General features: G+C 32.2%; 1 protein-coding gene across 1 annotated transcript in view; it reads left to right on the forward strand.

The window, feature by feature from the left end:
• Ncapg (non-SMC condensin I complex subunit G) overlaps positions 1-14,223 on the forward strand; it is a 39,727-nt gene extending 25,504 nt beyond the window's left edge. The window contains exons 14-21 of the mRNA XM_027939160.2: positions 3,981-4,205; positions 7,839-8,020; positions 8,307-8,481; positions 10,131-10,292; positions 10,754-10,892; positions 11,257-11,343; positions 13,012-13,081; positions 14,013-14,223. Of these exons, the coding sequence (XP_027794961.1) occupies positions 3,981-4,205; positions 7,839-8,020; positions 8,307-8,481; positions 10,131-10,292; positions 10,754-10,892; positions 11,257-11,343; positions 13,012-13,081; positions 14,013-14,136 (1,164 nt within the window). The 3' untranslated portion in view covers positions 14,137-14,223. The remainder of the gene's footprint in view (positions 1-3,980; positions 4,206-7,838; positions 8,021-8,306; positions 8,482-10,130; positions 10,293-10,753; positions 10,893-11,256; positions 11,344-13,011; positions 13,082-14,012) is intronic.
• Positions 14,224-14,751: the final 528 nt, after the last annotated feature.

Raw genomic sequence — 14,751 nt, forward strand, 5'->3', positions numbered from 1 at the left:
CTCCTTTATATTGTCTAAGAGTTGCCCTGTGACATAATATATGATCTATTTTTGAGAAGGATCCATGTGCTGCTGAGAAAAAAGTGTAACTGCTTGATGTTGGGTGGTATATTCTATATATGTCAATTAAGTCTAGGTTGTTAATTGTGTTATTGAGTTCTATAGTTTCCTTATTCAACTTTTGTTTGGAAGATCTGTCCAGTGGCGAGAGAGGTGTGTTGAAGTCTCCCATGATTATTGTATGGTGGTCTATTAGACTCTTGAACTTGAGAAGGGTTTGTTTGATGAACATAGCTGCACCATTGTTTGGGGCATATATATTTATGATTGTTATGTCTTAATTTTATTTTTTTTAAGATGGGGAAACTCAAAGCATATTTTGTATTAGGAAAAATAACTCAGTTGAAAGGAAAAAATCGGTAATATGGGATTGGGGTAGTTGCTGGAGTGATGTTCTTATATGCAGGAGGTGGTGGAATCAGTTGTACCAGTGGAATGCATTTGACTTGCAGACTGCTTGATTTTGGATGTTCGTCTCTAATGTCTGGGCCTAGCTTAACTTGAAAAATAAACTTCAACTTCTACTAGTCTGGTGTTGCCAGTGGGATAAAATGTTTATAATGGGATAAAAAAGCCATGAGAAATTTTGATGCACATTGCTTCTGAACAGTTCAGTAAAGGTAGCAAAGGAGAGCTTTGTATGCCCATGTTGAAAATAATGTGTTAGAATATGGCTCATAATTTTCATGAAAAGATTATTTTAAAGGGCCAAACTCAGCAAAGAAATTTCCCTAGAACATAAAACTCTGTTGTCCATGGAATGGTCAAACTGACTTGTAGCTTTGTATTGAAGGAAGAAAAATAGCGCTGTACTTTTAAAAAATAATTATTTTTAAAAAAGTAATCCTCATGAATTTCAATGTTTTAACTTTCTGAAAAATTACAAAGAAATTGACAGCTAATCAATTAATTTTAATGTGTATCAGTGAAATTCCTGGTGTGTCTGCTTCTGTTTATCATCCCATTCTGTTAGTATCCATGAAAAATCTCTATTGTTAACCTCCTTTGAAAAAAATAGAATGCCAGTATTGTCTTTAAAATGGTGAAGCTTCTTTTTTAAACTGGAAAAAATAAAGTCATTAATTTTTATATCAGCAGGTATTGACATTGGTGATGCTGCTAGTAATTTTTGCAGGGAATTTTATTTGTAATTGAGAAATTTATTGGTTTTAAATATTGGATTTATTATCCGGGAAATAAAATCCTACATTTTTAAAGGAGTTTTGCCTAATATTGTCATCCCTTGGTATCCATGAAGGATCGGTTCCAGGACCATTGTGAATATCCAAATATGCAGATTCTCAAGTTCCTGATATAATACTGAAGTATTTGCATATAACCAGCACTTCTTCCTATATGCTTTAAATCATCCCTAGATTACTTATAATAACTAACACAATGTAAATGCTATTTAAATATTTTAATACTGTATTTTTTCAGGGAATAATGACAAAAAAAGTCTGTATAATTTGTTTTTTCTTTTATTTAGTTTGTTGAACTGATGGATTCAGGATCTTGTATGAGATGCAGGGTAGACCATAATTAGAACAGGAAATTTTCTACTTCCATTTCCTGGGATTCTAGAAGATGGGCCTTGAAATGTTAGAATAATTGTTGGTCATTACTTTTTTTTTTTTAAGTGGAAGAAAAAATCTTATTAGAACATCTGATAGGGAAGTGTTCGTTTATGTATGGCTTACTAAATAGTTCTCTAAAAAATGAAATAAAGCATTCATTAAGATGGCCTTTATGCTATTATGAATGATGCTTAAAAATTATAATTTCTTCTAGTCAAGTTGGAACTGATAGAAGAGATTAGAGGCAGACAATTATATAAACTTTCTAGTCCTAAAGCAAAGAAAATATCTTTAAATTGCTTTCAGATGATATTTAAATTCACTTGACCTTTAAACTGAAATATGGAATTGTAATCCTTTTCTTTTTAGTGGTATAACATCATTAATAAATGTCTTGGACATTTCAGACAGAAGAAATGTAATATGAATTTAATCCCAAAGATATCCCAGTAGTATTCTTGAGTTAATCAGTACAAACTCCTTCTCTACAGGACAAGGAAACCTCTAGGAGTTTTGATATTGTTTTTCCTATTTAATTTCTTGTAGTTATCAGGAATTGTCAAAATCAAGTTGATGTGAAAGATGTTATCGAGACAATTTCATAATTTTGATAGATTTTCAAATAAAAAAAGTAACAAGCTTGTCATGGAATTATAGTCTTCAAGAATGAAAGTATACTCTTTGTTTAAACAACTTACATCTGTAAATTTCCATTAGGATCTAGCTATTAAGTTTGTCAGATTTTTTAAAAATTAAAAATATATGTGAATGATATCAGATTCAATTGCAGAAAAAATCTTTATAAATTTTTTAAATATTTTGTATATTCTGGGGGCTAATATCAAAAATATTAACCACAAAATAGATTCAGTTGTCTTTATAAGTGTATTTTCAAGGTTATCATTGAAAGATATTAGAGAAAAATAGCTCTTTTTGGGGATAAGAGATCAATCCTTCTTGTTAAGTTTTAGTAATGAATTTGATGTAAGAAATATCTGAGCCCTTGTTAGAGGGGCAGAAGAGGGAAATTACTGCATTTTAAAATCTTAAGTGAGAATCCAACTGGGCTATTGGTGCCCAGTAAGGTACATCTTTTTTTTAGTATTGGGGATTGAACTCAGGGATACTTTTAACCATTGAGCCACATCCCCAACCCTTTTTTAAAAAAAAATTGAGACAGGGTCTGCTAAGTTGCTGGGGCTGGCTTTGAATTTGGAATCTTTCTGCTTCAGCTTACTGAACTATTGGCATTATAGGAGTTTACCACTACATCTCTCTTAAAGTGTCATTTTTAAGAGTGAGGGAAACCAAGTTGCTGCTGAGACAGGAGCATGTTTGGGATTTGTAGAGAGCACTCATTTTAGTATATTATTATCAACATTTAGATTTAACAGATTTATAGGTCTGACCCTCAGAAAGTATGCTGGTTCCTTCCAAGTTTTGAAATTTTAAGCCATTTTTCCTGATTTTTATTAGTTTGACCAACTTGATGATCATAGGTGTATTTAAATTTATTTTAAAGGCCAAATTATATGCCAGTTATTTTTTCATTAATCAAAATGTCATCACAGAATATAGTTAATCTTTCATAACAGAAACATTGATTGGGTTCTGTTTTTTTTTAATCAAAATGTAATCACATAGAATATAGTTAATCTTTCATAATAGAAACAATGAATTCTGTTTTTTACTGGCTTTGAAATTTGGTTTATATTTTTGTAACTCAAGACAGACTATATAAACTGCTGATTTTTATGGCTTACCTTCTTTTATACAAGAGTCCAGTTGAAAACTGACTAACATGCTTTTAATTGTTTAGAATCTAGTGTTTTTCTCTTGATGGATGAACTAAATCAACAATTTTGATTTAAACAGTTTTTCTGTATCTTAAAAAAAATGATAAAACCATAGTTGATATTATTGTTCTTTTTATAATGAAAGTGACAAATAATATATTCAGCCAGCCTCTAATTCAGGATTTTTTTTTTTTTTACATACCGCGAATATTAACTTCTTTCGTTTTTTCTTTTTTTGCGGTTCTGGGGATCGAACCCAGGGCCTCACACAAGCTAGGCAAGTGCTCTACCACTGAGCTTAATCTAATCCCTAGCCAGATTAAATTTTTCTAAAGGAATATAATTTCAATTATTATGGTACAAATAAATGCATTTTTAAAATTGAAGTTTATATTTTAAATTGAATTTAAATTATACTTCTGAAAAGTGTTGTTTTCTCTATATCTGATAGTCATTGAAATTTGAGTAAAAGTTTGTGTAATCATTTTACTAAGGGTAAATAAATCATTATACTGAATGCTTTTTGGTGGGGGATGTCTCACTTTAGGTTTTGCAAATTGATGATGTCACAATAAAAATCAGTGCTTTAAAGGCAATCTTTGACCAGCTGATGACATTTGGGATTGAACCATTTAAAACCAAAAAAGTCAACACCCTTCAATGTGAAGATGCAGACATAAACTGTGATGATGAACAAGAATCAACAGAAGTTGAGGAGACTGCTACAGCTAAAAATGTTTTGAGACTCCTTTCTGATTTCTTAGATAGTGAGGTAAGAAATAGTTCCAATCTTGTGGTTATGAAGTGTAGTTTGCAGCATCTAATTTGTTTATGTTCTTTATGTTTTTAGAACTAAAGTTTAAACTTGGACAAAATTTTTGAATTTGCTTTTTTGACATCTTAATTAAATCTCAGATTTCACTTTTATCATAATTTCTCACTATTAAATTGGGTAGCATAGGATTGCAGTATAAAGAAATGACTCTTAAAGGCAGTAATTAATATTTTTTGTTTCATAAAAGATGGTTTGTGATTTAAAGACTTAAGCTTTTCCTCCAAGAGTTTTAAGAAATTGTTTAGAATGCTTTTACATTTGAGTTGGTAGGAGGTATAATAAAGGCTATGGGATTAGATTTTTTTTTCTTTTTAAGAATTTTTTCACAGTACCTTTATTCTATTTATTTTAGTTTTATGTGGTGCTGAGAATAGAACTCAGGGCCTCACACATGCTAGGTAAGCCCTCTACCACCGAGCTACAGCCCCAGCTCTCTTTACGTACTCTGACCTACATTTTTATAGCATATAAAAACATTTAGTTTGTTTAAAAATGTTTATACTGACTGTGTATAGTTTCATTTCATTGAGGTTAAATTGACATAATAAAACTAACAATTTTAAAGTGAACAATTAATTGGCAATTAGTACTTTCATAGTCTAGTGCAGCTATTATCTGTATCTAATTTTTAAAACATTTTCATCATCTCAAAAGGAACTGTATCTAGAAAACAGTTGTCCCTTATTGCCCTGCTTTTCAGTCCCTGACAACTACCAGTCTGCACTCTATGAGTTTTACTATTCTCGGTATTTCATATAAATTGAATCATATAATATGTGACCTTTTTTCTGTTTGGCTTCATTTAGCATAATGTTTTTGAGGTTCATTCACATTGTAGCTTGTAGCAATACCACTTTCCTTTCTGTAGCTGAATGGTATTCCATTTTATGTGTATACAGTTTATTTTTTCATTCAACTATTGAAACACATTTGGGCTATTACTACCTTTTGATTACTGTGATTGTACTACTATGAATGTGCACATATATGTATTTGAGTGCCTGTTTTTAGTTCTTTGGAGTATATACCAAGAATTGGATTTCTGGGTCATATGGTATTTCTTTGTTTACCTTTTTGAGGATTTGCCAAATTGTTTCCTATATCATCTGAAACATTTTATGGTCCTGTCTTCAGTGTACAAGGATTCCAATTTCTCCACATCCTTTTCAACACTTATTTTATTGTTGAAAAATAATTCATTGTCGCATCCTAGTATATGCGACATAGTATGGTCTTGATTTCCATTCCCTAATGATTAATAATGTTGAGTATCTTTTCATCTGTGTGGCAATTTGTATATCTTATCTGCAGAAATGTCTGTTAGGTCTTTTGCCCATTTTTAAATTGAGTTATGGAGTTCTTTATATTGCTTGAGTAAGTATATCCTTATTAGATACATAATTTGCATATACAGTTGTTTTTTCACTTTCTTGATAATACTTCTTAACATTAAATTAAAGATGTTTTTTCATTTATTTAGGCTGTTTTTAATTTCTTTTGGCAATGTTTTGTGTTCAGCATAACAGATCTTTTATTCCGAGGTATTTTATTCTTTTCATGAACATTTTTTCTTAATTTTTTTTTTTTTTGGAATTGTTCATTGTTGGTGGATACAAACTAAACTGGAACTTTTGTTTCTGTTAATTTTATTTTCACCCTGGAGCTTTGTTGAATTCATTTATTAGCTCTAGTGGGCTCTGTGTGTGTGTGTGTGTGTGTGTGTGTGTGTGTGTGTTTGAAGTTTCTTTATGTAGTACCATCTTATTTGTGAAAATACGTAGTATTCCAGTTTAGATGTCTTCCTTTTCTTGTTTGATTTTTCTGGATAGAACTTCTACACAGTGTTGAATAGCAGTCGTTAAGTGTTAAGAGCACATAGTCTTTTCTGATTTGGGGGGAAAATTTTTCAATCTTAACCACTGAATGGGTTATTGTAGGTTTTTTATATATATATCCTTTATCATTTTGAGGTAGTTCCTATCTATAATTACCACCTCTGTTTTTTATTTATTTATTTTTTTTTAATGAAAGGGTGTGGATTTTGTCCAATGATTTTTCTGCATCAGTTGAGTGATCATGTGGGGTTTGTTTTTCAAAGTAGTACATTATGTTGCTTGGTTTTCTTATGTTGAATGACTGTTGTGTTCCTGGGATAAACTCCACTTGCACAAGTTATATAATCCTTTCAGTGTGTAATTTGATTTGGTTTGCTAATATTTTGTTTGAAGATTTTTGCATCTATATTTATAAGTGATATTGGGTCTATAGTTTTCTTGTGGTATCTTTGGCTTTGGTGTCAGGGAAAACTGACCTGATAAACTGAGTTAGGAATTCTCTCTTATTTTATTGGAAAGTTTGAGAGTTGTTGTTAATTTTTTGCAAGTTTAGCAGAACTTATTAGTGAGGACTGGTCCAGGACTATGCTTTTTGGGAGAATTTTGATTATTTATTTAGTATGTTTACTTGTTTCACATCTGTTTAGATTGTCTGTTTCTTCTTGAGTCATTTTTGGGGATTTGTATGTTTCTAGAAATGGATTAAAGAAGAAATCACAAGAAAAAAAATCAGATAATACTTAGCCCCGAATGTGTTAGTGAGGAAGACACATTTCAACACCTTAGCACTGATTGTTGTTCTTAACTTCTGTTATCTTATAATTTTGAGTTTGGATAATAGTTTTGAACTGGCTCTTCTGTTTGCTCATTATACTCTTTTTACTTCTATCTCCTTAATTTAGACTTTTTTTCATTCCTGTATTTTAACCTGCCAAGTGATTTTCCTGAAATCTCAGTAAATCTTGTTTCCCCATCTTTTGAAAAATTTCATTGGTTCCATATCATGCCTCATTATGCTTAAATTTCTTTACCTAATTTTCAAGGTCTGTATAATCTGACTACCAAGGATTACTGTATACATGGCACATGTACTTTTCTTCACCTTTGTAACTGTTATGTGATAATTCCTATCTTACCCTTTTTGTATATGAAAAACACGAAGCAGAGAAGTGAAGCCCAGGACCACACAGCTAGGATGTGTCAGAGCTTGAACCAAACTCAGTCTCTATTGCCAGATTTCTTAACCACCACTGTACCAGTACCTCTCTCTGAACACCCCTGCATCCTCTTTTCCTTTTGCTTCCCTAGGTTTTTTGCACTTTTTAGGACTGCTTTTTTTCCTTCTGTTCACATTTCAACCCTGTTCAGACACATTTCTACTCGCACTTCTAGAGCTTTCTTTTATAAGCACTTCCTCTGATGACAGGGAATATTGCTGAGTGTTTCCTTAGAAATACTAAGCATTTAAATATATATAATTTTGCCCCCCCACAACATTTATAAAAGAACTTTTGGTTCTTTTGAAGTTTTTAAGGCTGGATTGATTTGTCTAAAATCATTTAGATTTGACTAAAATCATTACTCTAGCTGTGAAGAAAGAATACCTTTTCATGTGTCTTTAACAGATTTATAACATGAGTGATTTTTTTAATAGTTCACTTAAAAATATTGTTGGGCAGCTATGTTGTGAACCTTAAAAGGAAAAAATTTTTCTGATGAATGTCATCTTTATTAGGTGTCTGAACTCAGGACAGGAGCTGCAGAAGGACTAGCCAAGCTGATGTTCTCTGGGCTTTTGGTTAGCAGCAGGATTCTTTCTCGTCTCATTTTGTTGTGGTACAATCCTGTGACAGAAGATGATGTTCGACTTCGACATTGCCTGGGCGTTTTCTTCCCCATATTCGCTTATGCAAGCAGGTATTGAGTTCTGTTGATAAATCAAAATCTGACTTAAGCCAACTTCATCACTCCCCCTGCCCCCGACTGATTATATCTGTAACGTCATTATGTTAAGATATTTTTTCTTTCTTTGGTGGATATATGATGAAATGAGAAGAATTTACTTATCTGTCTAAATTATTTGACTCTCTTCTAGATGAAAATGTGCTTCATCTTGATGGAATGAATTTTATATATAATTTTTTTAGAATTATGATTTTCTTTCAAATAATGCAAGCATACTTTCAAATTGTCTTTTTAATAGGACAAATCAGGAATGCTTTGAAGAAGCCTTTCTTCCAACTCTTCAAACACTGGCCAATGCCCCTGCATCATCTCCTTTAGCTGAAGTGGATATCACAAATGTTGCAGAGTTGCTTGTAGACCTGACAAGACCAAGTGGATTAAATCCTCAGGCCAAGGATTCCCAAGATTATCAGGTGGGTGAAAAATATTAGCTTGTCGAAATAGTGAGGAGCTGAATTTTTATCTCGACTTCTGTATGGTGGTGCGTAGCACAAATATGAAGGAAACATCTTTTTGGAAACTTGGGGAAGTCACATGAAAATAGACATAGTTGATGCAAACATTTTTGCTACTTAGAAATTACCCAAAATTTAATCCCCTCTCTATCACCGTTCCCTCCATCATTGACTGAATCACTCTGAAGTAATAACCTATGTTATCTAGGTCTCATTTGATTTTAAAATGTTGACTCATCTGTTAATGCTGTTGATACAAAAAAGGGCAATAACATTTGGTCAGACTTGCTACCAGTTTGGGAATTTAATGTGTTATTAAATCATTTCAGATGCCTGAAAGTTTAAAGTATTGTTCTTCTCTTTTTATATTTATTTGATATTTAGTGACTTCATACTGTCCAAGTCACAATATTATATGCTATTAAAAAAATAAGATTACAAAGGATATTATGCAAAATACGGTATTGGTCAGTGATATGGCTACCAAACACTTAAAAACTTTAGAGAAAGGCAGCACTCATGTGATAGGAATGATGAGAATAGCAGTAATAGTTTCAAAATCCATTGAGTAAAATTCATCTTAAACCTAGATGGAAGTTGAGGAGTGGTTTTGATAGAGAGGAAGGTTGTATTGGTAGAGGTAATAGATATAGGTGGTTTTTCAAATCATGCTTTAAAGGACAGTGTAGGAAATTTGGAGTTGGCCTTATTTGCAATATAGAGCTTATGATGAAAGTGTAAGTAGGATAAATTTGCTTATTAGGAAGATTAATTAAGTGGTCACTGATAGTTATATGAGGTGAAGTGGTGAGAAAAAAGAGAATATTAATAAAAGGAAATGTTTGTTAGATGTGACAAGAACTATATTATATGTGACAAGACTATATTATCTATATGATTAGAAGATAAAGATATGCAGAATAAGGAACAGTATAAAGTAGTACTACAAAGAAGAAATAATAGTGATATAGTAAAAACAATAATAAAAAAGCTATGGGTACAACAGCTTGAAGGAAAGAGCTTAATATGCAAGGGAAATGAAGGAGTTCAGGGACACTCTTAAGATCCTTGGCATGAGACTTCACAGGCACTGTCTGTCTTAGTTTGAGGGGGATACTGTCATCAGGAACATCTTGGGAGAGTAGGCTGTGGCATAGAGCCAAGCTGAACTGCCATGCAGGTTAGAAGCTCAGCTGATCCCAGAGAGAATTTCAGACTGGGATATTCCTTTGAGTTGTTTAGAATTGGCAAAATCTAGATCATTGTACCTGTACATTGACTGGCTACTCATTGAACGTGGACTGGCCCTTAGAGGAAAGAGTTGTGACTTCCTATAAGGCCTGGGATTCTGCAGCTGGGAAGTTTAGCCTCCAAAACTGGCGGATGCATCAGTCCTAAAGAAGGTAGACCTGGGCCACAGCATCTGCCACAAGAATTCAGTGGGGGAGTTTATTTTGAGGTGAGGGAGACATTAAATTTGGTTTTAGATATTTTGCATTTGGGATTATGGCAAGGTAACTAGTTGGAAATATTTGTTAGATGAGACAAGAACTATATTATAATATTCACTTTTTATTTACAAAGATTTTTCTCTTTAATTTTTCTAGGCCTTAACGGTACATGACAATTTGGCTGTAAAAATTTGCAATGAAATCTTAACAAATCCATGCTCACCAGAAACTCGGGTCTATACAAAAGCTTTGAGTTCTTTAGAGCTCAGTAGCAACATTGCAAAAGATCTTCTGGTTCTGTTGAATGAGATTCTAGAGGTAAAATAGTTTCTAATTACTTTTTTTTTTTTTTTATCTCTTTTGTATTGAGGGTTGAACCCAGGGTGCTTCAGCTCTTAGAGTTACATCCCCAGCCATTTTTTATTTTTTATCTTGAGACATGGTCTCACTAAGTTTTTTGAGGGTCTTGCTAAATTGCCGAGACTGGCCTTGAACTTGTGATACTCTTGCCTTAGCCTCTTGAGTTGCTTGGATTACAGGCATGTGCCACCCGTACCCAGCACACTTACTTTTAATTAGCTGTGTTTATATTTATTGGAGTAGAATTTATGTGGATGTATTAAATTGAACATGTTAGCGTACTGTAAATTTGTTCATTTGGTGTAAATATTCCCTTCATAAGTTTCATAATTTTTAGAATGTTGATATTGGTTTATAACTTTTTTTTTTAAAGATTAGAAAATGTCATGTTTAATTTTTTTTGTTTTGTTTTTGGATAGCAAGTAAAAGATAGGACATGTCTGAAAGCTTTGGAAAAAATCAAGATTCATTTAGAAAAAGGAAATAAAGAACTTGGTGAGCAAGCCATAGCAGCACAGGATGCCAACATGACTACAGATCTTTTTCAAGATGATGATGGTAACGACATACCTGAATATTGATAAAATTTTTAAAAAATTTTTATTGTGATATGTTTTTTTTCTCTTCTAATGTGTTTGGGTGTCAGATATGAATGAAAATCTAATTAACCTCCTCAGGAAAGTGTATTATTGATGTGTGTATACACATTTTATTGTGTATATTTCTGACTATATAACCATTTTGTCAGGAGTTCTGATTCGTAGTACTCACATTTTTTTTTTTAATAGTAATTTATGATAACCTTTCGGTAGTTTCTAATAGAACTGTTTGCCATTTCTTTTTTATGAAAGATGAAAAGACAATTTGAAATATTTCATGAGACTATCTTTTATTTACACTGTTTTATTATTTCCTTTAATAGAAAAGAATAAAGAAGTATATATGACTCCTCTCAGGAATGTTAAAGCAACCCAGGCATCAAAATCCACTCAACAAAAGTCTAATAGAGGTAGCGTTTGGATTGACTAGCTCCTATAATAAAATTGTTTCAATTTTCTCTTCCAGTGAAAAATACTTTGATAGTTTCCTTGTCTTTGTTTCCTTCGGGATAATGATTTTTAAATGTCTTAGATATCCTTAACTTATTTCAGAGGTTTTGCGTTATGACTAAAGAATCTAAAATTGGTTCAGGTGCTTTTGATTGAAAGAAACATGATACAATAGACCATATTGTAAATTACTATTTGGGTTAAAGTTTAAGATTTGGTTAAGTGTTAGCTTATAAGTTATTTGTGTTTTATGACTGAGCATTGATTTCTTCTATTTTTCTGTTTTCTTTCCATCCCATCTGATATTTTCCCAACTTAATTTGTTTCCCAAAGATAATCTAACAAGAGGATTTGTTGGAATAAAGTAAATGTTTACTACTTACTAGGGGATCACTTTGAAGAAAATATGAAATTCAAGATTTTTTTATTGTTTTATTATTTCCTTATTACAAAAGCAGTGCATGCTTATTACAGAAGAATCAGTACATTCAAGCAGACTACTGTAAAGAATACTAATAATCCCACCCATGAGCCAACCATGATTTTAATCTTTGAAAAATATTTTTAAGGCCCTTTTCTAAACAGATTTAATTTTTTTTCTTAAAATGGAATCTGGCCATAATAGTGTTTCACAACCAATCAGTTATTTCAACACCAATTATTGGCTATTGTTCCAGATTTGTCCCACAATGTTGGCTGTCTTGGGGATAAATGCATTGTAAAAGCAAGTGAGGCATGAGAGGGAATCTAACTTGTATAAGGAATGTGATGTTCAAATAAATGATCAACTTCACAATTTGGTTTTGATTAGATTATTTTAGTCACTTGAAATATGAGAATTTCATCTTTTTTTTAATAGCGCAAACTTCATGTATACATGATATTTTATTATAATTGAGGAACATTATAAGGCAAATTCTGTCTTTGTAACCTTGTAAATTTCTAGCAAGTAGAATTTTTAGAACCCTTAGTATATAAAGGTTTTTGTTTTTACATGGAAATATATTTTAGAACACATATTTGAATTGTTCGTGTATATATTTAAATATTTTGTAAGAAGCCATTAAAGTTCTATTTCAGGCTGGGTATAGTGGCATATGCCTGTAGTACCAAGCTACACAGGAGGTGAAGGTAGGAGGATCACTTGAGTCCAGAGTTTGAGACCAGCCTGGGCAACATTTGTGAGACCCCATCTCTGAAATGAAATGACATTTCTCTCTTTTTAAGGTCTCTTCATGGACATCACCTGTCTTTCTAACCTTAATTTTCATTAATCTACCCATATGGATTGTGTTACAGCTATAATAGTTATTTTTAAAATTTAAGATTGTTTTCACCTGCTTCTCCCCAAATTAAATTTTGTCTCTTTTTTAACTTACTTTGTGTTAATTCTCATTGTTCTTTATCAGTACTTAACAAAAGAAATTAATATAAATTTTAATCTTGCTTGGGTTCACAGGTTCTTTCTCCATGATATATTGATAATTGACATCAAAGTGGCTGGGAATAAGAAAGAAATATGTTAGAAGATTGTGTGTTGAAAATAAAGGATTCAGATAGCCCAGAAACAACATTTTAAAAACATTCAACAATTGATAATAAATTTTGATAATTATATTTTCTTTAAGGACGGAGAAAAGTGTCAGATTCAACTAGGACCAACAGGAGACGCCAGATTACTGAGACTGACTCTGAAAGGTATGTCATGTATGTCTGGAAATATGTGAAGAGGCCTATGTTTCTTGTTATTTTTAAATTTTTTTTTCTAGAAGTAGAAAAAAATTCTGTGAGAGACTCAGTATATATAACAATGTAGTAAAAACTATAAATAGCTATGACTTTGATACATAGTCTAAAATTCCATTATCAAGAGCATTTGACTATGGCTTGTGTGCTTTTGCCTATTAGTTGGCATAGCCTGTACAGTTATTAGGTAGTCATCTTTAATGTGTTCTCTCAATTTATATTTCCACATATTTTTGTAATTGCATGACCCTGTATGTATGACTCCTTTTTGATAGTGAAAACTCTTCATTTAGGTTCTTTACATTTATAGTGATAGAATAATTCTGCCTATAATTGAATATACTAATGGTTTGTGTAATAGTATTTGGTTTTGGAGTTTTGTCAGTTAAGCCCTTGTTGGAGCTAAACGTTTGTAGCTGTCTTGCATTCATCTATTTATTCATTGTAAAGTTGTATTTTCACTACATGCAGATTAAATCTTGGTTATACTTGTGTGTGGGAGGGGGTTGCCTTAATAATTTACATAATCAAAAGAACTTAGTTCTTTTTCCACTTCTTTAGTTCTAAAAACCCCTCTTTTGGATGGTTTGTTATGGTCCCTGTTTAATTATAAACTTTGCTACAAAAGTTTGATGTTTTGTTTTCCTGTTATAACACTGGGTTTCAGTAATATATAAAAAATTGGCTAGGTTTTCCACAGTCCACTTAGCTGAATAGCTAGTGTTTTTGGCTGGTATTTTGAGATTTTAGTTTTAAACTTAGTTAATGGAATCAGGCTATCAAATACACACTGATATAATGTCAGAAACAAAAATGTTTTATTTATAAATAAATTGGTTTTAAAGCTTATATCTAAATTGGTATATTTTCAACGTCTGTTTAGTGATCATGAAATTCCAGAACCAGAATCAGAAATGAGGATGAGATTACCAAGACAAGCCAAAACAGCAGCCCTGGAAAAAAGTAAACTAAACCTTGCACCATTTCTCAATAAAGATGTAAGTTAGGAGAGATGATGGAGGTGGACTCCTTTTAAAGTTATGTTCATTTTTGCTTTAATAAAGTTGTCCTTGTGTCAAAATCAGAAAAAGCCAGATGTCTTTCTGAAAACTTTTGTTGTGCTTTGGCCTGTACCTTTGGTGGGATACAAAGATTGCTGGCATTAGCCAAATAGATTGGTTTTATCAGAATCTGAGGTGGGCCTAGGAATCTGCTTTTTAAATAGGCTCCCCAGGCAATTCTTGTGCTATTATGGCATTATAGAAAACTTGTAAGTATAGCTGAGTAGGAGCTTGCACTTGAGAAGATTAGAGAGAGCAGGTCCAACAACACTTGGTGAGAATGCTTCAGCTCACACTTAACAGGTGGCATTTCAAGGACAAATGAATTACCACAAAGTAGCCAGAAAGGAGCTTCTAAGGAGGACCAGTGTAATGAATCAAAGTGCTCGTCTTCCAAGTTAAATACTTATTTGACAATCTTATTTTGTGACTCCTTCACTAAGAACATTTTCTTATGCTACCTGTAGGGTAATCTCCCCTCCTAAAGTATTTGCATGTGGGAGCCCATTTGTGTTTATGGGTTAGAGAGATGTCTACATAGAAATTTTACAGCTGCTTTTT

The sequence above is a fragment of the Marmota flaviventris genome, chromosome 7 (assembly GCF_047511675.1).
Source record: "Marmota flaviventris isolate mMarFla1 chromosome 7, mMarFla1.hap1, whole genome shotgun sequence".
NCBI classification, from domain to species: domain Eukaryota; kingdom Metazoa; phylum Chordata; class Mammalia; order Rodentia; family Sciuridae; genus Marmota; species Marmota flaviventris.